Source organism: Haliotis rubra, unplaced genomic scaffold, assembly GCF_003918875.1.
Source record: "Haliotis rubra isolate DU_JTF1 unplaced genomic scaffold, ASM391887v1 Scf638, whole genome shotgun sequence".
Taxonomy (NCBI): domain Eukaryota; kingdom Metazoa; phylum Mollusca; class Gastropoda; order Lepetellida; family Haliotidae; genus Haliotis; species Haliotis rubra.
Window position 1 is genome coordinate 219,882 of NW_025767344.1, and position 24,920 is coordinate 244,801.

General features: G+C 39.8%; 1 protein-coding gene across 1 annotated transcript in view; it reads right to left on the reverse strand.

The window, feature by feature from the left end:
* The window catches only part of LOC124256738 (polypyrimidine tract-binding protein 1-like), a 130,813-nt gene that overhangs the window by 18,357 nt on the left and 87,536 nt on the right, over positions 1 to 24,920 (reverse strand). The window contains 3 exon segments of the mRNA XM_046690701.1: positions 5,533 to 5,628; positions 5,630 to 5,686; positions 14,943 to 15,047. Of these exon segments, the coding sequence (XP_046546657.1) occupies positions 5,533 to 5,628; positions 5,630 to 5,686; positions 14,943 to 15,047 (258 nt within the window).

Here is a 24,920-nt window from a genome sequence, read left to right on the forward strand (position 1 = left end):
TAACATTAATTGGGCCCCGGTGGAGATATATCCTGGCAGTTTGTTCCTTGAAGGAAGCCAGTGGAGTTAAGATTTACCAAGATTTACACTGATTCTTGTAATTAGTTTGATGTCAAATCTGACCAATGACAAGAGGTACTGTCTAGACACTTGTCATAACCAAGGACATAAGCAATGTTTTACGTCAAAGCTGACACCAGTCATGACTGGTTTTCTGGAAGATGCTAATTCCGACAAGTAATATAAAGCAGCAAAACATAACGGATCTAAAGAGTGGAGGCTTAGATCCAACACGAAACCTAAACCATAACAATGTCCCCACTTCACTGCCACAGGGCCATGGCCGCCGAGAAGCCCTATGAAATAATTAACTCCCTTTGTAAATTGCCAGACGATAATCCTGAGGCCTGAGGGTTTGGTCAGTGCCGTAGACGATTCTACAAGAACAATCGACACTAATGACAGCCAACTTGGCTATCGAGTTAATCGCAGAGCCAACCGTTACAGATGTGAAAGGGCTTGTGGTCATCCAAGCTGTGCTACCTTGAGGGGTGAAATGAGATGACAACATCTATACCTTTGAGGAACGCTGTCCTCAAACAGACCTCCTCCAAGATGTGGCAATTTAGAATCATAATAGTCGGATCGATACTAACGACATATAATCTGTCAGACGTCAATACAATTCCACAATGTTGCCAAGGCAATAAGTAGAACGATTTGATAAAAATGTCTTCATGTAAACAGATTTAATTAAATTTGCAGGATTTAACCGTATATTTTGGACCATAAATATGAGGCTAATTTAGAAGTCTAAATGAGATGTACTCTCATAAAGAGACTCTTCACCAGTATGACTCTCCCTGTCAAGCAATGGCTTTTGATTAAGTACATACAGTCGAAGTAGACCAGATGGAAAATAAATTGGCATGGTACAAAATCTCATTTCCTTCATGTTTCCGAGACAGAAACCAGGATTATATTGTATCAGGATAATCATAATTTCCCCAAATTGTAGCATTCTAACAAATCTAACTGACCAATTCTTCTCATTTCATCAAATAAGGGCCTAATCCATCACTACAATATTTCCACTCTGAAATAGTAGCTGTGCACACTATTAATCATGGAAGCCCTGTTTGCAAGCATCTGGCCTCAAATGACATGTTGGCTGTCTGTCAATTACTCTGATCTCCTCCCGACAGCCTCCGACTCATGCTAACACAATAAAGGCCCTCTCCAAAAGGCTTACACGCTATTCACAGATACACCATTGTACACGCCAAGTCAGTTGCAGATAGCTTCTTAATCTCATCCCTCTCACAAGAAAAGATTCTTTCTTCATTGCAGTATCGACTTCAGACTACTGTCCTGCACATGAGTGGGAAAATCCACTTTTTCCATTTAAACCTCTTTCCTGTGGGGACACTTGCTGTGAACTAGAGCTGCCATCTATCAACACCTTCATTGAGAATTGCAGGAAAAAGCGTGCATTTTACTAGCATCATTAGAAGCAAAGTACAGGTGGATTGGCCTCAATCTATGGCCAAGCTCTTCAATCCTTGTTAACTCCTTCCAAAAAATTGCCAAGCATTTTCTAATTCAAAAGCTGCAAAATTCGTCAATGTCAGTTTCTTAGACGGAATCAACAATACAAAGTTCATCAATGCAAACAAGTGAATGGAGAAAAATAAGTCATGTCTTCAAAGAATCAGTACCTGTGAGTCCGGGTTCCCAGTCCGCATATGTATGCTTGATCTTGAATTACCATGGTTACATTTTATTTGGTTTGAACATGAGATTTGGGTCCTAAACACTGATCAACACATTTGGTAACCAAACAATGAGGATGAGTCTCGTAGAAGCCATTTTGAATGACATACATGATAATCACCTGCTTGTCTTAGGAAAAAGGACCATAACAACTTCACATGAAGCAGATGACTTGCTTCAGCCACTTGATCTAAAATTCCACATAGTCAGGTTTGTGTACAGGAGAAACAGACCTAATCGGAAGAAAACAAGGTCCGCACACAGTCTGGCCTATCCACCACCTCCATCTTGTACAGCTGAAACATTACGCACACCTCAACTACCTCATTCGGCCATTTTGTACAACTTGTACATACTGAAAGTTTCTCTTCTGACCCTAAAATACTTTAACCTGCTACCTTGACAAATATTCAGTCCATGAAATCTTTTTTTCTCAACGAATTCACATAAAATCCTATTTCATTAACAAAATAGTTTATTCTATCCAACCTTCCATAAAGAGCTGCCAAGTTGAATCATCAAGACTTGCTAAGAGTTGCAAGAAAAAACAATGCGTGAGTGGTGCCAGCCCCCATGCACATACTGTACATATATTCCGTGGCGTCTGCTGCCTCCACAAGAGCTGCAGGAGGAGGACCTTGAGGAAACAATTTCCTGGCTGAGTGAAGGTCTGAGTGATATCTGTACTGCCATCTTTAGGGCATGCAGAGCCCTGATAACAACCTCATACAACATTAACACAACATAGATAAGTCTCTTATTGCCTTTTCATGCCATACTAGCGACCTTATTGCCTTGGTGACAGACCATCTTGGAAACATGAGGAAACACACTTTTGCACTTTAGCTCAAAAACACAAACCAATTAATTTACAAACATTTTAAAGCATGTTAAAGAACTTATCACAAAATATTTAAAATTCTTCCCTCGAGTTAATGATTGTTGATTAACGCTTAAATCAGCAATATTCCTGCTGTAAATAATGATGACCAGTCTCCAGCATATCCTAAATAATCAAATGGACCAGACAATTTAGCAGGGGGAATTGACATTAGCATGGACGAGCCAACGTACACCACCGCCCCAAATGGGATAGCGAGGATAAGGATTAACCAAATCGGCAAGCTGGACCATCCGATCCCCATGGTCACCTCTCACGACAAGCATGGGCTGCTGAAGATGATGAATTCCAGTAGATCTGCACATGTAGAATTAAAGGTAATAATGATCTCACTTATTTATAATTTTCACGAAAATTGTGTTTGTACATACTGCCATAATGATGATTATGGTGAAATCGAATTTCCCAAAATTTATTGAAAGTGACAGAAATACTTGGGCTGTAACAACTACAGTGCCTTAAGACGTCATCAATGCTTGTTACCGACAATATGTGAATCATCAGTTTGTGAGATCGCGAAACAATACAACCAGAAGACGAAATGGAAGTATCTCCCTTAATGCCAAAAATAGCAATCTACAAACATGGCAGAACATGAAGACCCGCCTGTCACGTTAAAGTCTTCAGTGAGGACAAATTAGGAGTTTGAAAAGCAGCGATTTCATCATTTCTTACCATTTGTTGTCATGTGCTATAATACATGAAGAATATATAGCAGGATACATATCATATCTTGAAATCTAAGGCAGCGGGTAACTCACAAAATACCACATTAATATCACATGTAGTTGTTGCAAAATACCATATAATGTCAAATGAGATTGTCGAACAATACCATATAATGTCGAAGGTGATAGCAGTACAATACAAGATTAATGACAAGTGTGATTGCACCACAATGCTACATTAATGCCAACATGATTGGAACAGGGGCCAGCACTTAAGGATCAAGCACCATAAAGGATTTGATTTGTGCCTTGATCTTTCAATGAATTCAAGGTCATGTTCGGGCACTATGGCCAAAGATATTGATAAATGCTAATCGCCAATTCCGCATCTTTGATGTCGCAGCAGATTGATTCTGCGTCAAGTGCGAGATGACTATCTTTCTTTCATCATTTCTCAACTTCAATTTATAGTTGTCTGTTCCTGCATATCTCATGTTGTCCCAACTGCAGTTGAGAACACACTTCTTTCCAGTGTCCTGTTTGAGGTGATCATACAGGCTACTGCACAGATGTCTTTTTAAATTAATTATGTCATGCCATGAAATCCTGTGGCAAGATTTCAGCTTCTACAAAGACAAACCTGGAAATATTGAGCTGCCGGATTATTAGCACAAAGATTTATGACGCACGTTTCTTATCTTGAACAAAGTTCTTAAAAAATACTAATTGACCATTAAACCGACTTGAACTAAGAATATTTGTTGTTTGTAACATGACACCACACTCAGCAATATGACGGCAGCCTGTAAATAACCGAGTCTGGACCAGACAATCTGGTGATGGATATTGTGAACAATAATCCCCTTTGTCCAGGTACGACAACACTAAATCAACCACGTCTAACCATCACTGACCATCATAGCCTGTTGGGGGCCAGAATCCCAACAGGGCAAACAGTCTACAACCTTTAACAAAACAGTCCAAGAGAATACTGACTGAATTTGGTTTTACGCCGCTTTTAGCAATATTCTAGCAACATCGCGGCGGGGGACACCAGAAATGGGCTTCACACATTGTGCCCATGTGGGGATTCGAACCCGGGTCTTCGGCGTGACGAGCCAACGCTTTAACCATTAGGCTACCCCACCGCTCCCTCCAAGAGAATAGCCAAGCAGGAGAAGACTGTAATCATTAATAACAACTCGTCTTAATTCCATGTTAACTTATCACTACTTTGCTAATTAATGCATACAATGTGCTATACAAATCTAATAATGGTGTATAAAAAATCTGTTTTGAAAACGTTCCATTCACATGACACAATGAGCTATTTTCTATCAGACTTACTCAGACGGTACACTCCCCAAGGTACAACCTGCAGCAGGAGGTGATCCTGCCTAATCATTGGTCGACATGTTTTTGAACTGCCGGGCAAGCGTACATGATTGGAAACTCCGGTGATAATTACAAGTTATAACCCGACAACAGCTTCTCGATTTCCAGCTAACACAGACATCTTTGAAACAAAGATTCCTTGGACTACTGTCTCTGAATCTGACTGACTTATCTACCAATAACCTGGGAGTCTGTGACCAAACAACACACACAGTCACTAGCTGCCACCATTAATAATTTCTCTCCATCAGCTGGCATTACTGTCGACACTCTTACAGCAGAGTATAGTCAAGAGAGTATACATATTACTGGAATTGCCAACAAATTGAGGTCATGTTCACTTGAAAGGTGTTAGAAATTACAGGTGCCTGTGATTAGTGAATAGCACCTAAATTGGCATCTTATTTTTCAACAATAGGATTGTGCCAAGACCTCATGATTTTCATCCCTCCTTCAGAACGCTGAACCTTACTTCACTCTCACACAGAGATAGCAGTGGTCCATATAGGGTGGATACATTTGCTCCACGGGAAGAAGACCCAGAGTGATGCAAGTCAAGAACGTTCACCATTTGTCAGAAACCACCATCTTGTGACATGAACAATAATTACACCAAAGGAAGGCCACTGTGCACATCATCTTCCATCACCTTAGACTACCCCAGCAAGAGACCTCTTTCATCACTTATATTGAATTCTGCTAAAAGATGTCTTCCACCACAGCTTCTCCTTCCCCAACATAAGCTGACTGTTGTGCCAGTGTCCATCCCTTGTCACAATAGCAATCTCCTCTTACCTGATTTTTCTGTTTGAGCAGAAGGACTTTGCTCATCTCTCCAAACGGTAATCCGAGCTGTACGATGTCGGTTTCCGCGACATCATTGGGCAGACTCGCGGATGTGGATGACCCTGGAAGGGGCATTTGTGTTGTTTGTCTGGTCCAGCTTCACCTGAAAACAGAAACAGAAATATAAGAACTAAATAAAATTTAAAATAACTTAAAATATGCACGGTTCTCAGACAGAATGAAATGGCATAATGTTATAACAAAATCTATTTGTGTGAAAAACAGCCATGACACACCCGATCCTTTGATTTTTCATTCTCATTAAGGCGATCTGACTATCTGTTACACATGGGGTCAATACGAAGAAAGTGTCTGCTCTTCAGTGTGTATGAAATATACAGCAGCTCATAAAACAATGTTACAATTACTCAACTCTGGCCATTCACCTATTGTATATCAACATTTCTGTGTTCCAAGAAGCTGCTAACACAAAGATAACACACAAAGTGATTCTATTTCAGCCTAATAATGTGACAATCAGACGCAAAACCTTCCATCAATTAACCATCATCCATCTTCCCATGATCCACAGCTATTTAAACAAGCTGCCATCTTCTTCTACTTTCTATCTTATTTATGTGACAAGAGCAAATTTTCTCCACAGATATCAACGATATATGATGGGCAGCATCAAAAGCATGATTACCCCATTTGTATTACTTCGTTCAAAGCTCAGCGTGTGTGTAACGGAGCCTTCAAAGACAACAGAATCTGTAGATAAACAAGTGATCATTATGTTGATCACGGAACAAAGACAGATTTCGATTATCATCTCTATACAGCAAAGATGCAGCAGCACAGGCAGCGTACAGAGACACTAATGGGTTATGGTGTCGCCTACAATCACTGTCAGTAAATGGAATTACGTGGCTGCCGTACTGAAAACATCAACGCAGATCAAGACTCTGTAATCAAATTATAACGATCAAGACTGCAACTTTGAACTTGGTCAACTAACGAAATGTCACCTTCATCGGAGGATATTGGTTGGGATGAAAAAGACGGAATCAGAATCGTGCGGATTAAATACAGATCCCATAAATCTCTAAGAAAGCCATTGAATTCTTTTTTCCAGCTTTTTATCTTCTTGTCCCTTATTCTTTATCTTTTCAACTCCCAACAATGTTTATCCTTCACAAGACTCATGAAAGACTACATGTAGTAAGGTATCCATGAATCCAAATAAAGTCACATGTCATGAATTGTTCATGTTGGCGATGTGACTGATTGGATTAAGAAAATCACTTCTGGATTTTATATGCTCCGGTAAAGAGAATTCCATGAATTATTTAAATATTCCTGTAGACAAGATGAGCGGTATATCCAGTGAAAGCAAGTTAATTCTATGAAGAATCATTTAGCGCGGTACCCATCAGAGTATGTGTTGGCTGCAAGCTGTAGCGAGGCTCTGATTTCACACAGTCTCCTGGATGCTGTTTAAAATTGCTTTTATTCTGGTTGTATATCAATTTAGGAAAAAACGCGAAGAGACAGAAATAAAAACAAATTGTAACAGTTGAGAGAAGTTCCAAAATAAGCAACATTTCAAAAGCACTGATGTACTTTGCAACTTCATGGCATGAACTTCCATTCGCACCTTTCCACTTCAACAAACAGAATCTTAAAACACTTGATACTGTTTGGATGAAAATTAAGTTTATCGGACTGAAATCCAATTTATACTCTGCCTTATCTGGTGACAAGACAGTTGGCGTCGAACATAGCAACTATATTGTGCAATGACACCATCGCCCACTGCCGAAGTAAATGCTTGATCAAATAGCAGACTTCTTTTCTGTCATATCAAAGCTCTCGGAAGCCACCAAGTAAAGCAGGAGTGTGTTTTTATCATGTGATGAGATTTTGCCCCAAGAGAACAATTTGAAAGAAGTGTTACAGCAGAATACGGGGAGGAAGCTTCACAACAAAGCTGGGTAAATCTAAGAGCGGGTAATTGAGTCTTAGAGTTAATCAGGGCAGCTGTTTCCCCTATTTACTAAACCATTCCTTAGGGGCAAGTTAGTTAGAAGCAAACAACATTAGGCGGAGGAAACATTATTAATAAAGTATGGCAAAAAGTGTGAAATCACATCAGTATGAATGTGTGAGGTGTGACTGGGACATAACAGATGAATATTATACACGTTCTGATACAGTCTCATATTACACGTCTGGTATGCAGGCTTTAAATCTGTATGTAGACTGGTTTGCCAATTACACACACCAGAAATTCACAGCTATTTCTCATGTCAATTCATCGGACATCTATTAATTTTTGTTCAACAACAAAAGAGCAAGAAACAATTGGAAACACGTTTTTAGGACCTATAGGTCAACTTCATGCAGAACAATCAGCTGAGACATGAACAAGACACAGACATCTCCTTTTTCTTAGAATCAATCACTGGACAAAATGTGCTTACTGGAATAAAGTGTGATATTCATTGAAACCAGAAAAATGCACATGAACATTTACGCTGAACTGTGTGTAGATCTTTACTGTTGCTGCAGAAGCTTTCCAATAATCTGACTGAATGATATACAGACAAAATGAAGGAGGTCGGTTCAGGTCCCTTTCGGGGAGCAAGAAGGACCAGTGAGGGTTACAGTTGGAATGTCAGGATTACATCTCGAGTCTAGTTTGATACCAACCATGTTGATACACAGCCGGTGCTGATCACAGGGGAAATATACCCTTCCTCAGGTCTTTGTGGAATGTCAGACTGTTGAGCAGACGCCACCACACCTGGCAGCCATCTTAAAATGAGTGAGGGAAGTCTGATTGTGTCTTTTGAGACCGTTCAGGCTGCACAATACGACTGCAGTCCAGATGCAGATGCGTCGTTATCAGGTATGTCGTGGCCACTGTCACCTCAGCTGGATCAAGCCGGATCAAACTGGTGAGATACGTTGTTTGTCCTTAATTTGAGAAAAACAAGATTTCTGTCACAAACTGAAAACATCAAAAAGATGTTTGATCTCCTCAATACATTTGGCCATGACACAGATTTGTGTCTTCCAGCTGGCTGTCCAAGAGACCCAAGAGACAGAAGAGATGGTACCAGATTTTGAAGCCCACTCAGGTTGTAAGAGAACAGTGTTGTCCAGAATTGGATTACATTTTAACTTTTCACAATGGCGAAACCAAACTACCTTAAACCAAAGTATGTTTTTGTATCACTGTGAAATTAACACTGTATCAACCTTCACAGCACCATGCAGTACAGAGGAGCCATCACCTATCTCGAGGGACTACATCCAATTACCAACCATTAGATACACTCGCCAACCAGCTTGAATTAAACATTCTAGTGTCCTACTTCTTTCAGAGACAGCAGTGAATCAATAACAAGTCATAGAAATACTGGACTGACAAGCCCACCAAAAACATAAATACAGGGTCAATGAGATGCTATCATCCCCACTGAATACAATGGTCATGATTCTGAATCCCAGGGAGGGTGAATCCCAAGGGGACATCACAGGGGTGTCAGGATGAAATTATAGCAATGCTAGTTGCATTAATCCCTGACAAGAAGTGTCCCAGCAGACAGGGGGCCGAGATTGAATGACAATGCATCACATCTCCCACTAATAACACCACGTAGTCATCGGCACCAATAACGCTCACACCAATCATACGACTCCTTCAGAAGCAACATTACCTTGCCCCTGAACAAACCAAATTAAATATACACTCAACAGAAAATCAACAGAACTGGAAAGAGAAATATAGACATTCCAAAAGCCCATATTTCTGTAAAATCAGCACTAAGATTACTGAAAGTAGTTAACGATAACAGAAGGCACTGTACCATCTTAGTACCCAGGTGACTGTGGTTAGTTCATGTAACAATATGGGAGCTGATGATCCTCTAACAGCGTGGTATGTGTGTTAAAGTATGGGAGTTATAACCATCTTAGCATGTCAATGTTTAAGTTTATATCTTAGCACTAAACAGATGGAATATGGAATGCTTTTCAACAAACTGATCTTATGGCTAAACTGTGATATCTCTCATAGCTGAACATATGTTTAGACAGTCACTGTACAAGACCTATTTTGGAAAAGGGCATCTCTCTCTGTATATACATGAAAGACAAAGAAATCATTGCCAGGATGTATTTGGTATATCAATTATTGCTTTGTGTAGGACCCATCACCTAGCAACAGAACTCTCCAGCAAGCGGAATTCTATCACACAGTCACAACCCAAGCTGAATAGTTCTTGATCAGGACAAGGCATTCATGTTGTGCTAATGAATAATATCTCTGACACTGAAATATTACTGGTGGGTAGCTTTCATCTCTCTTGTCACCACGCAGACCTATAGGGATCCACAAAGCTTTCACCAAACGAGGCTGTCTCTTTCATTCCCAATCAGAGTGGTGAGGTTTGTGTGGCAGAATGGCTCTCCGGCTATTGTTCCAACAAGAAATGGAAACCATAGATACAGGTAGAAGGGTTGTGGCAAACAAGCATAAGCTCACAGACAGCCACTTTCACATAAATACCCGTCTAACAACAAACCAAATGTTTGCCAGGCCAGAGACCAAAACTGATTCACTCAGCCATGAAACTGTCATGGGACTTGCAAGGTATACATGTACTCCCTCACATCATAAACATCATTGTGGAAGGAAAGTAGCATCTGACCCCACAATAATACCACAATAAAGGTTTCTCCAGCTACTTTCCCCACAACCAGTTCCAATCTGAAATCAATACATCTGTTGAATGTTCTCATAATACATCCTCAGGCTGCAATGTTTCCAAACAGACGCAAACAGTTTTATTTTCATGTCAACAAATTAACAGCATATATTGCCACAAAAATATCATTTGGCAGTACATTTATCTCCTAAACGATGACTAATTCCTGAGTTCATACATAACATGGCAGGACTGGAGGAAGCTAGAGTCAACAAGCTCTTGGAGTAAGGTATATAAACAGACCCAGCTTGTAAACCATTGCATGACATCCATTTGGCCTGGTTTGACTTACTGCAAAACACATACTGCAAGCACCTCAAACATACTTATATTGAGTGCTAAGCTTCTACAATGTCATGAACAACACTTAACAAACATCACAGCATGTAAGCTTAATAACAGAATAAACTATATTTCTTCTGTTCAAATACATACATGTTTTCTTCACTAAACATGATCGTTAATCCCCTGGTCATGAAACATAGCTAGCTTTCATCATGCTAAGTTATTAACATAACCATGTTTCAGGCAGTGGCATTAAAGCTGTCCTGCATCATAAGAAAGTCTGCAGTGGAAACAGTAACCTTCTATTGTCTGTTAGATATTTTCCCTCTTTTCCCAAAAATTCAATTTAGGTGGTTTGATATTTTTTATTTTCAAAAAACAATTTCCAGATAAGTGGCCGAGTTACAATTGAATGAAAACCTAACACATGTTAACATGGTAGATACTGCAGGATACTTTTTTTGGTTAGGAAATATATGTTTTATGCATTACTCACCATTTCTTACGAGGAGCAGTAAAAAGAAATGAGTGTATTTTCATTTCATCTTGCTTCAAAACAGCCAGCTACTGCTGTTTTTGCTTAATAAGATGTTTTCATTTCTTTCAGTTGGCCTGGTAAACCAAATAAAGAAAACAACAAAGTCTTAGAACAATCTCACCCTCCTACTCTGTTGCAGCAGATCTCAAAGCTGATACATAATCATTTGCAAACACAATTTTCATTGGAAGAGTATGGAAATATACACAGCCCGAACATACGACCTGGCACAACCATACAGAACAAGTTACAGAGTATCACTGTTGACATTTACAAACAATTCAGGACCGAAACTTTTTGACATTTCAGATGGTAAAAGCTGTTGACAATATTAATTCTTTCAACTCCAATTGCTGCTAATTTTGGAATCAATTATTCTCTGCTATGACATCCCAGGGCATGGGGCTGTTGCCTGGCAACAGCTTCTAGGTTAGGTGACAATGGACCCAGAGCCCCCAGAGCCCAGCAGATATTGGTTGCTAATGTGCCTAAATGGTTCACACCAAACAGGCCCACATTAAGAATTGATGATCTTGGTCCATCTCATAAATGCCATCAATACCAAGTCTACATGCTTCTAGCTCATTAAGAATTCTTCACAATCATCACAGACAAATGTCAATGCTTTCAAAAGATAGATTTTAAAAAACATTTTGGATGAACAAACTAGCAGAATTCTCCATCCCCTCATTAGGTTTCCTAGCTATCCTATCTTCATATATTTCAAAGGTCCGAAATCACACCTTCAATGAATGCCCCATTCACTTCCACTCTGCATTCAGACATTGATGTCATGACAACAGGAATCATCAGTCTTTTATAACTGTTTAACTTGCGGCTGGACAGGGAGAAAAGGAAGGGGAAGACACTTAGACAAATTGTAGATACTGTTACAATTTGTTTTGTGAGAACCAACGAAGCTGTAATGGCTGCACTCACAGTTCATAGTCTCTTATCGTCTGTATATGTCGGGTAATTACGCACTAGCAATGTGAGAAGAAACTAACAGAATACAATATATGTATGTCTGGATTTACCAGTGAACTCTCAACATGGCGCAAGATGCTGTCTTGATGTTCCACAAACATCAAACCATACTGGAAACGTTGTTAATCCATGGTGCAAATATCAAACTTTTACAAAAATAGGATTATCGTACATGCAAAAATATTATTCGAGAAAGTGTCTGATTCCAAAGTGCCTTCTCCTGGATGTACCTGCACTGAACTGCACGCAGCAAAGGTCAAATGACTGTTATAGACACTCGATGTCCTGGGGGAACAGCAGATTAATGAAATTTTCTTCATTGCTGTTACAGAACTAACAATACCGCTGCCACCAATGAATCTGGGAATTATAAGTCATTACAATCCTGTATCACCAAATGTCAAATTGCTATAATATCTGAAGCTGACATTTTGAAATTCAAATGACTGGTTTCCTTTAGCACGGGCCTCTCTTCAAGGCCTCTAGTTAGCATGCATGGCAGAGGCACTTAATGGCAGCCTTGATACCAGGCCTACTGTGGAGCTCCACCAATTACAAGGCATGCAAAGCAATTGCACTGCAGTCACTCTGCCAGTAGGTACCATCTAATCCGAAAATACAGCCCTCCCTTGGTGGCACCAAGTGCACCTGTCGATTCTGTAGCTCGCCACTATACTAATGGCTTCAGTCACAGCTGGAGGACATGGCAAGGTTAGCTCACCTTGTGAGAACTAAGTAATAGTCAACTCAAAAGCAATCAGTAGCATGTGACATCTAAGTATCACTCACCAATTGAATTTAGCTCTAGTATGAAAGATCAATAGATACCAGTACCACTCAACAGTGAGATCTACAATGACTGAGAAGTGAGAGTACAATCCAAAGATCTAAGTACAATGACCAAGTGAGATCTAAGTACAATGATCAAGTAAGATACAATACAATGACCAAGTGAGATCTAAGTACAATGACCAAGTACAATGACCAAGTGAGATCTAAATGACCAATGACCAAGTGAGATCTAAGTACAATGACCCAAGTGAGATCAAGTACAATAAGTACAATGACCAAGTGAGATCAAGTACAATGACCAAGTGAGATCTAAGTACAATGACCAAGTGAGATCCAAGTACAATGACCAAGTGAGATCCAAGTACAATGACCAAGTGAGATCTAAGTACAATGACCAAGTGAGATCCAAGTACAATGACCAAGTGAGATCCAAGTACAATGACCAAGTGAGATCCAAGTACAATGACTAAGTGAGATCTAAGTCCAAGTCAAATGCTGCTGTAGCATGTCAGACCCAAGCACCAATCACAACTTGAATGTTACTGCAGTAGGGACCTCTAATGGTTCTCGGACTTGACAACAAAACCTGAAGTAGTTGTTGGACAGCAGAGAGAGAAAAGCTTAAGAATGAACCAAACATATATCAACTTGTCTTCTGGCAGATACCTCCTGCTGAAAGTATGGCAGTTTTCGTGATATTCTGCTGACTTCCTCTCAGTTGTTTTATCTTCAAGCTATCAAACTTCGTCATAAAGAAAATCCACTCCTAATATTCTCTAAATTGCTTTCCACTCCACGAGTGGATGTCTCCTACACAGAAACAGGGCTTAATGCCCACAACACAAAAACAGTAATCACCGAAATATCCAATTTCTTTAGTGTTGAGAACCGACGAGTGACATAGAAGCTGCAATGCTGGTAGCATGTGCTGAGAACATTTGCAGGCATCAGTCCCAACAACAATGAAACCAATTGTGAGCATTTCCCAACATTTCCACTGCAGAAATGCACTGATACATATGGGTGCATGGACAGATTTAGATACTGTATGCCACTGTTGAATATGGAGATTTAAGTTGGATGTCAGTGTGAATCCTACAAAGACTAATTTTACACCGGTGTGCTACATGCAGATGTACATTATGTTGTTGTCGAAGATGCAGATTTGCATGTATGTCCTGTTAAAAATATTGCAGTCTGCACACTTGGAAGAAATCTGTAATTTTCTCTGCGAAAGCTCAATCCTCCAGAGACTGAACGATAAATCCTACAAGCTTAACTGTACACTGTGGTCTCCTGAAAGCTACTGATTGGTAGCTAAAAATAAAGGTCATTTGGACCCATTGTTGAATCATGGCTGCGTTGACCATCGAAATCACAGAGTGAATAGATGTTACTTTTTCATTTCTGTTGACACTTCCAGGGATTCTGGTCTGTTTTCCAAATATCCATATCCACCAAATCAATTAAGCTATTCCAACCAAAGTACTACCTGGAGAGACACCTAAGTCCTATTTGAGAAGGCAAGTACATCTTTAACTGAGCCCCAACAACCAACTGGGAGAGTCAACAAGTTTGTCATACCTGACATCGCCAACAACTAAGTCCTTCTTTAAAGTGTGAAAACAAAGTCCTACTCAAGAGGGTCAACAATGAAGTCCTACTTGAGGGGCCAACATGTAAGTCCTACTTGAGGGGTCAACAATGAAGTCCTACTTGAGGGGCCAACATGTAAGTCCTACTTGAGGGGCCAACATGTAAGTCCTACTTGAGGGGCCAACATGTAAGTCCTACTTGAGGGGCCAACATGTTAGTCCTACTTGATGGGCCAACATGTAAGTCCTACTTGAGGGGCCAACATGTAAGTCCTACTTGAGGGGCCAACATGTAAGTCCTACTTGAGGGGCCAACATGTTAGTCCTACTTGAGGGGCCAACATGTAAGTCCTACTTGAGGGGCCAACATGTAAGTCCTACTTGAGGGGCCAACATGCAAGTCCTACTTGAGGGGTGACAACACATTTTTGAAACTATGCAACCTACCTTCTTGGCATCATTACTGATGTCAGAATTGTGAGCATGTTGAGGGCTCATCCCTGTGCCGTTCGTCACCATCGGGCTGTGCGACATCAGTTCTTCTGATCCTCTCTGCAACACAACAAACAATACAGGAATCAAAACCAATAATCGCAAAAATAATGAACAGAAAGAATTTAGTTAAAGTTTCAAAATGAAATCATCATTAAAAGAAATGTTTTCCTCTGCAAAACAAACAAGCAGGTAATGTTCAATAAAACCCCAGCTAGAAACAGCAACTGCAGCAGCTACTGGTAATAACATGCCGTATTCACCAACTACCTGATGCTGCTTCACTGTTACAGTGGACATTGAGATGGTCTGGTAGCGATGCTGTGACAAAGGCATCATATAGTCTTGTAAAGCAGTATTCAATGATAAGAAGATACAAACTATTGTCTCCTCGGCCAACTCACTTAATGCAATCAGGCAAATGTCAGACAACAAACCATGTATTCTGCAGCAATATGGTTTGTAACACCATCAATTAAATCAGATGTTACCTCCCTTGCCATCAAGAGACATATTAAACAAAAGCAAGTTTAATATTTCAGCATCTCACATGGCTAAAAGGAATGGTTTGCCTTGTTGTTCACAGAGCACAAAGTACAATGATTTCTGTGTAGATAACATCATTAATTGTTTATGAGCAATGGGGAATACTGAAACTTATCACATGATGCCACACAACATACTCATATGTCAGCTGACACTGTCTCTATGGCAATGACCACTGATAGGATGCCGCACATCTGGCCAGCTCAAACATTCTTCATATTTTGACAAATATACAGCAACAAGACATCAACAATTACCTGACATTAACACACAAAAATGGATATTTCCCCCACCATATTTAATTCCAGTTTATGAGGGCCTTGCCTGGCTGCTATATTCCAATACAAGATATTGTATCAAGTACATGGACTCCTTGTCTCTGGGTCTGGTTGTTAAGGGCAACAGTTGTTTGGAATATCTCACCCATCTACTTCTAACCTTTTGAGAATAATGTACAGCTCATAATCTGCTTCAATAATTCATGGCTGCTTACACCGTTAAACACTTTACAACCAGATCACTGCAAGCCAAATAAAACCCCACTCCAGCAAGTTCTTGATCAGATCACTCTCAGTATGCATCATAAAATCCATCAGTCAGATAGGATTCTATTAAGTTTTCATCATGCTACCAACATTCGCATAAAGAACACCCAGACAAAAGGTTGTTTTTCTCCAATAATCCATGGAACATTAATGGACCTGTGACATAATACAGCAGAAAGGATATGATTATTTTATTAACCATACACGATATCGATACCATCATTTTCTTCATTTGAATAGGATTTAGTTTACTGCAAAAGAATATTCCAGCGAACCAAGACTGATACAGAATGGGTAGCCCAGTTGTCACAGGTTTGTTTGTGAAGCCTCAGACCAGGTTCTATTCCCACATGACCAGTGACGTCCAGTGTTGGTGTTCACTTGCCATGGATATTGGTAAACGAAACCTAATATCCTACTCACTACAGCCATTTTTCAAACAGTTTTCTACCATCAAATCCTCAAACTGTGGAAATGGTTTAAACCTGATAAAAAAAATTATTTCAAGGTTGCAAATTGTTCATCATCCATGCAAAAATATCTCAATGACAGAACGCTATCAAAATCATGTTCTGTAAACAGCCATTACAATGCCATAAGGAACTCTACACCAGGAATAAGCCCCAGGCCTTTTCTCCCTCGACATGTTTGTGTGGAAGTATTCTTTGTTCAGTTTCTTCATCTGAGCACATGCACCACATTGTAACAATTATAATATTTCCCTAACATTCAATGCTTAGCTTTAACAAAGCAAATAGAGCCTAACAATACTCTTTGTGACAGATATCTGTATTAGTTCCATCAGAACATTATAGAAGCTCCTAGTCAGTGAGTGAGTTCAGTTTTACGCGCCGCTTTTAGCAATATTCCTGCAATATCTGGGGATACCAGAAATGGGCTTCACACATTGTACCCATGTGGGGAATCGAATCTATTGCCACCCTTCTTACGTGTCTTTCTTTCGTAAAGTTTATGTTGAGATATGTAAAAGAGTATGATACCTAATAACCATAGAAACACATCATATTACATGTCTCAAAATATATAGGTGGCATGACCACCCAATCGCAAAGATCGACAGGACTGGATATTATTTGTAAATTTGTTATGACATGCCGTGTACTTCCCCAGTATAATTGCCCTAAAGGATTATCTTATCTTAGCTGATATCTCTGTCCTCTCTGCGACACCCCTCCAGGTTTTGCTTTTGAGACAAATCCTCTTATCTGTTTCTTGTTATAGTGACAGTGAGACTCCATGATAGCTACATCCTTAATAGTTTCAGCATGAAAGTTATTATTTTTTACGCCAGCAATCGTTTATAATGAAGCTACGTCTAATTTCAAATTGGGCATTTAAAAAGTGTCCTTTGTAATACAATATCGTCGCACACTAATTTGCATAAAGCCATGGTCTGTTCCAAATAAATCGTTTTGGACTTAGAAAAAAACCGCATTGCTCATTTCTGCACTAATCTCTCTTCAGTAGAATCCTTTTTCTACATTTCCTATCTCCCTACCACTGAGACTGTAGTTAGGCCGAACTTAGTTTAACAGATATTTCACACTTGCACATATCAACTACATAAATTGTAGAGGTAAATGAGAAAATACAGTTTTTTTCTATTTCCGACAGTACTTTAATGTATATTTCTTGATGGATATACCAGTTTAGTGACAAAAACTTCATATTCTGTTACAACCTGCCAGAAATCAACTATTCCCATTTTATATGTCTGAATACCTGTGTACATACACACACACAGTATGTGTCACCATATTCTTCTGACATGGAAAGCCCTATAGTAGACATCACCATATTCCTCCGACATGGAAAGCCCTATAGTATACATCACCATATTCCTCTCTGACATGGAAAGCCCTATAGTATACATCACCATATTCCCCCGACATGGAAAGCCCTATAGTATACATGTCACCATATTCCTCTCTGACATGGAAAGCCCTATAGTATACATCACCATATTCCTCTCTGACATGGAAAGCCCTATAGTATACATCACCATATTCCTCTCTGACATGGAAAGCCCTATAGTATACATGTCACCATATTCCTCCTGACATGGAAAGCCCTATAGTATACATCACCATATTCCTCCGACATGGAAAGCCCTATAGTATACATCACCATATTCCTTCTGACATGGAAAGCCCTATAGTATACATCACCATATTCCCTCTGACATGGAAAGCCCCTATATTCCCCGACAGTCTATACCATACATCACCCGACATGACGGAAAGCCCTATAGTATACATCACCATATTCCTCTCTGACATGGAAAGCCCTATAGTATACATGTCACCATATTCCTCTCTGACATGGAAAGCCCTATAGTATACATAACCATATTCCCCCGACATGGAAAGCCCTATAGTATACATGTCACCATATTCCTCTCTGACATGGAAAGCCCTATAGTATACATAACCATATTCCCCCGACATGGAAAGCCCTATAGTATACATGTCACCATATTCTTCTGACATGGAAAGCCCTATAGTATACATAACCATATTCCTCCGACATGGAAAGCCCATGCATATATGACCATAATCTTCCCTGTCTGCTATAATCACAAGAATAGAGCACATATATGGAACAAAGGATATACTGCTAGCGTTCAGAACAAAGAACAAACTGCATGTACAAATCAGGCCAAATAATATTCAAATTTAATTCAGTTTCAACACTAGCAACAAAACAAGGATGTAATTATCAATTTCCCCAACAGAGGGAGAGAGGGAAACTGGGCACCCAACTAGGGTGATATCATATGCAAGTAGATGACTATAAACAATGGCTGGGGACAGGCACTGCTTCCTGTCGATCATATCAGTGAGGAACAGCTTGCTCCCTCCTCCCCCTTCATCTCGGCTACAGGACATAAACAGCAAATCCTGTGGGGGGATCATCACTCGTGAACTCATCCCTCCCTATGCAGTGACCCGGATCGGTAGAGGAGAACAAGACCGAAATATGGATTGTTGAGGAATACAACACCTCAGACCATCACAGAGTGATGCATGAATTATCTTTACTATCGGTGTGATTATTCCAGAACTTGCAACAGATGTTGTGGACATCCCAGTTTGAATTCCTACTGCTATAGATAACAGATGCTGCAGTCGTATCTCCTTGTCTTCACACATTTTATGCACCGAACATTTTTCTTGCACTTATTCTCCAATATTTCAGAAGCTACTTTCCTAAAACAAATTTGAATTTTACTGATTGATTTTGATTTTAATACAAGCATGTCAGCATATACAATAATTATATGTTTGGTCAAAATTTTAGTAAATGTACAATAGGACCAAGAGTTGTAACAAGTCCAGAACTACAAATGTGGAAAACACGGTGAAATAATGACAAGAAAACACATACATGTACACATCACAAAATTACAAAACGTTACACAGAATTCAAGCCATCAAACATCGTTCTTCCACAAACACGCGACAGCAGTTAAAGGCACGAGAGGAAACATATTCAGCTTTCACATTAACAGGTAATGGTTCCATAATGGATGTAAAAAATGAAATATGTTCTGGACTGAACAGAATCGAGTCATTATATACCTCATTTACTAACAGCTCTTATTGCGAACACATCAAAACATTGTATGCATCAGGTGCTGCTTACCGATAAAACATAAAGTGATTGTCACGATTTTTTCACAAAGTATGCAACAAGCTGACGATGAAAACCATGATGAACATTATCATCCTGCCCACTGTGACTGAACTGCCACGACTGTATTCTACATTCTTTGTGCAGATTAATCTATACGTCCCGTATGGCAAAACCAGGATATTAATCACATTCGTCATCAAAATGGCCATGGCCGCAACACAGAGTAAAAAAGTTTATATGGCTACAGAAAACGCTAGTACTAGCGTGATATGGTATATATGTCCCACCTTGACGGTATATATGACTGGCTGTCCTGGGGGGTAGTACATGTATTCTGGCGGCACCGTTGGGGCAGGGTGTGGAGGCACAACTGTATACATTGTAGCTATTGTGGAGCTGTGATGCTATAGTGCAAGCTGTGACTCTTCTCTACCACTGCGCTGTACGGAGAATTGAGTTGGTTGTAAGCCCCACCCACAAGGACCAATAAGTGCCGGACTATCAGGAAGGATGTTATGACAAATACTTACATAGACACAGTACTGTGACTCACTGTTGATGAAGATACAGCCAAATTAAAATTCCATCAAGATCTAATGAAGCCACTTATTTCAGGATTTGTTAGATACTGCTTATTGCAGGCTGGTACTTATGGCCCGGCGTCCTGGGAAGCATTATAATCATTATGAACAATTTATCTTGCCTATGTGTGCAATCAGTTATTGCATATTGGATCAGGCATCGTCTGTCATTGGGCTAAATACAAGGCGGAGTATATATGAGGAGGCATTGGCATATCTGAGCATCTGTTGACGACATACTGCCTGATTGTGAACAAGATATTTTTATCTTATGGATGTTCTTTACGGTTTCAGGTCTCTGATAAATATTTTTGACAAATTTAAGTGTTGAAAACATTCTTGACAAAATCAAGAAATTAATGTTTTCCGTTTAGATGACTGTTTGGTGCAAACAGTCAGTCGCAAAATGGTGCAACAGCACTTGGAAACTGTCTTAACACACCTCCAACATACTGGACAGCTTCTAGAGGCCAAGGCAGCCAATACAATGTGGGACACTTGTATTAGTCCCAACCCTCTGCAATGACCCACAGGGGAAACGGGTTGTCCCGCTCCTCATTATGTACTACTGGCAGGGGACATAGGGGGCCACCCAACACTAATCAATCCATTGCTGTGCCACCAGACCATGTGAAGTCATGGTACCAGCATCCCATGTCGGCCTTTGTCTGAGCCCAACACACATCTATCATTATCATAATTATTATAACAGCAGTCATTTAAGTTAATTTTTGGTTAAATGTGTCTTGATTAATGTGATTGACACCTACATCTCAAGTAAGATAATTATCCTTGGTAATGAAATCTATTTTAGATAGTATGTATGATTGATAGCTTTGTGTTTGACTGCCACGTGTGGTGTGACAGAGTGAAAGGGGTACTTCCGTCACCAGGCAGCAACAGTCCACAGCTCCACCACTGCTACACTACACCTACATAAGTGTGCAAATCTGAGACAGGTAATATACAAGATGGACCAGTGACATTTCCTTTACACTACAAAGTTTACCATCAGCAATTTGTGTGGACTAGATGATGCAGAAATTTGTAGATATTTCTAACCATTTTTATCAGACAAACCATTGGAAAACAGTTAGCAGAAGCTCTCATATGACAGGGTTCAAAAGCATTCAACTCTCCATATTTACCTAGTTATTAGTCGCCAACAATTGTGGCCTTGCAGAGGTTTTATGACAAGATGGAGACCTGTTCTGTGAAGGAATGTCCACAAAGTTATGTAAAAGCTTCCATGACACAATAAATAACATATGCCTGACAAGATGGCTTCAACAACAAAACAAGGAGTTTGATGTTCATCTAAAACCCCTGAATGTCAGATCTGTCCGCCTCCCTACTGGGCAGAGCTGATGAATCTACCATGAATCTACAGGGTGCTTGACGTAACACCGCCATGGATGGATTGCATAAGCCACCACCTATTGTGCAGGTTCAATTGCCCCTGAATCAACAGGCTCTTACCCTACACTTAAAGAACACATACGAAGCTCGCATCACAACACCCCAGGTCTCCGTGTCAGTTTGATGTGACAGGTCTCCACCAACTGGAGCTGGCTTTCATAAATCAGTTTGAAAAAATAAAATAAATCATCACATATTGTAAAGCTATGAAACTAGGGTTTTTGTCCAAGAGATCACTTTCCTCTGAGATACTTGTTTTTGATGTTTTTCATTCCTTGTGATTCTTGTAAATGATAAAGTTGTGGCCTTTCAAAAGATGAAACAACTCTTGCATCAAAACTAAGAACCTAGTGTGATGCCAAGGAACACAGCACAATATCACGTTACTTCCAATCAGATTCTCTACATAGCCCTTTTGACATTCTGGAACAATATTCCTACAAATTAGCTGTGATATGGGCACTTTTGGTTCATTATTCATATTTACTACTCCCTTGTGCCATAAATATAATGCCAGAGAAGGAATTCCACATTCCTTGTGTAAGGAGAGTTATATTGTAAAATGAGCTGCAATTATGTCTGATGGCCTTTCAACAGGAATTAATACCATCATATACAATTATCATAATATGCAGATCTAACACCCAAGCAGTGACCGAAATAGATGGTAATGTCGGCCATATATTCACTATCTGAACCCATTCGGTGCAACAAAGTGGTTGTCAATGACAATCATAAATCTATTTTTTCAAGGTATTAATATGTCAGGTTTACTTTCTTGTCATCAAAGAATCTTTAATCAGTAATTGCTAATATTATTTGATGGGGCAGTCCTGGGCAGTAGATGGCAAGTCAGGGCAGTGTCGAGACATTCACATTTATCATTTAATGTGAGTCGCATCTAAAGGTACTTCAACAGGCCAACAAATGACCATCCACTGCCACCATAGATCATGACAAACATGTTGAAATCTGAATATTATTTTGAAAGAATCCTTTCTTGATCACTGCACAAAGTGACCATTACTGAAGCACTGTTTGGACTTCATTCATTCACTTGTGAACTGAAGGCAAACAAATTCAGCAGTTCAGCAGTATAGAAAAGATTTCCCCTGGTACACTGAATAAACATATCAGCTACCAAATACTTGTACAGTGCAGCAATCAGTCAGACTAATTCTTCCACGTGTGACTCTCCTTACTGGAAACACAACATTTACATCCATCACATCCAATCAATTACAGTTTTCTCCTGAAAGATATCAAAGATCGATATTGTTTTACCAGACTAATTTAGTTAATCTTGGTTCACGTCTTGTTGATGTCACTAATCACAGATCCACAGTCACCATTTAATCTTAACAGCCCCAGCAGTTAAGGGACAGACTTGATGCATGGCTCTAAGTGTCGCAGTCAGGTGCACTAGACATGAACTGTGTTTCAGGCAAAGAGACTTGTAGATAAAACAGTGACATATATTTTTCTAAAATCGGTTTTATGAAAACATTCCATATTGACATGAAATATTTCAGAGAGACTATGAGTGGGATTATTGGAAACAGTTATATATAATATGTTATTGGGTTTGTTTTATTTCCTTTGAGTAGTTGTTCACCTCATACAATGTCTCTGATCCAGATCAAGGACAAGTCCACGTCATCATCCCTCACCGAGGGTCCATGGATCTGGTCACCGAACACAGTAGATCATCAAGTAACAAGTGACAACAAGAGCTGTGTTAATGTTCCACACTAGATGTATGAGCAGATTCCTGTGGAACACGTTATCAACAGGATAGGAGACAGGTCTCCAACAGAACTTGCTTAAACATTCATGGCTTTCCTTCCACATGAAGTCAACTTTTGTTATTGTCCCAAGGTAACTTCTCATTCAAAGTTAAACGAGCAGAAGACAGGTCAAGTGAAGGTCATTAGTGAGGATGCTGCTGGTTGAGCCCTACCTGAGGCCGCCACCGCCTCGTCCATCAAGTGATGTAGTACACTGCCCTCTACACAGCACCAGAATATTAGCCAGTGTAGAAGTCACACATCCAGCTTCCTGCACACAACTGGCAGCAGACAACCAAGCCTATCTTTCAACAAATGAGTATGCAGATAACCACCATATTATCTTCACATGTTTAACAGTCAAGGAATATATCTGAGTTAACTTAAGAGAACAATACAGATGCCCAACAAATATATTTTTAAACCTAGACTATTATTTTAAACACGTAAGTTGCCCACTCACAGTCTCAACACAATCCTAACCTATCCTTGAATGTTTTTGCTGTTATATTTCTCATGATACAGGAAAGGTTACATTTTCTACACCAGTCATTCAAGTTAAACTGGGAGTTTAAATTGAGAATTTCACCTGCACTGCACAAACATTTTTTCAATACTGAAGCTTCAGGGAAAAGGGAAAAATCCTTTCAGCTATGTCTGTTGAAACATATTCAACTCCAATGAATGCTAGACAGAGGTGAAGTACCTGGTTTATTGACACACGAATAATAATGGAGTGACTGACAATTGCCGTATCAGTGTGGGGGTGTAGGAGGGGTGTAGGAGGAGCAGAGCACTCGTGCAACAGAATGTTCTTAATATCAGCAACAAAACATAGCAGTCTTGGTGGCCGACAAAACCTTGAGACTTCAAATCTTAATAGGTATGGTGGACAAAGTCAAAGAAAAGATGATGTATAGTCCATTATATTTTAATCAGATGATGCAGTAGGGAAAAGACCTAATTGTTTTAAATAACTTTGAACCCAATAGGTCAGGCCGTAAAGGAGACATCTCTTCAACATGGTGGACAAGATGGACACTGTTGCGTGTACATTCCTCACAAGAATGTCAGGTTATCCTTGTCCCCCTCTCACACACAATCCGTCACAACAGCTGACACGTACAGGATCCACTAATTCGGTGCATGTAAGGCCACTCGCAAGAAGCCGTTGAGGGTAAATACAGCACACACGCGCCCATGATTAAACCAACACTACACAATGTACACATTCCCTCAAACAAAGACTTAAAGCCAATACAATCACTGTGATTACCTCCCTCAAACCTTGCTAATCCCCTAATCCTCTTAGTTCAAGATGAATCCTTGCACACTCAACAACTGGACACCAAGTCGAAGCTTGCAAGATGCAGCAACCTCATCTTGGCAGGGAACTGT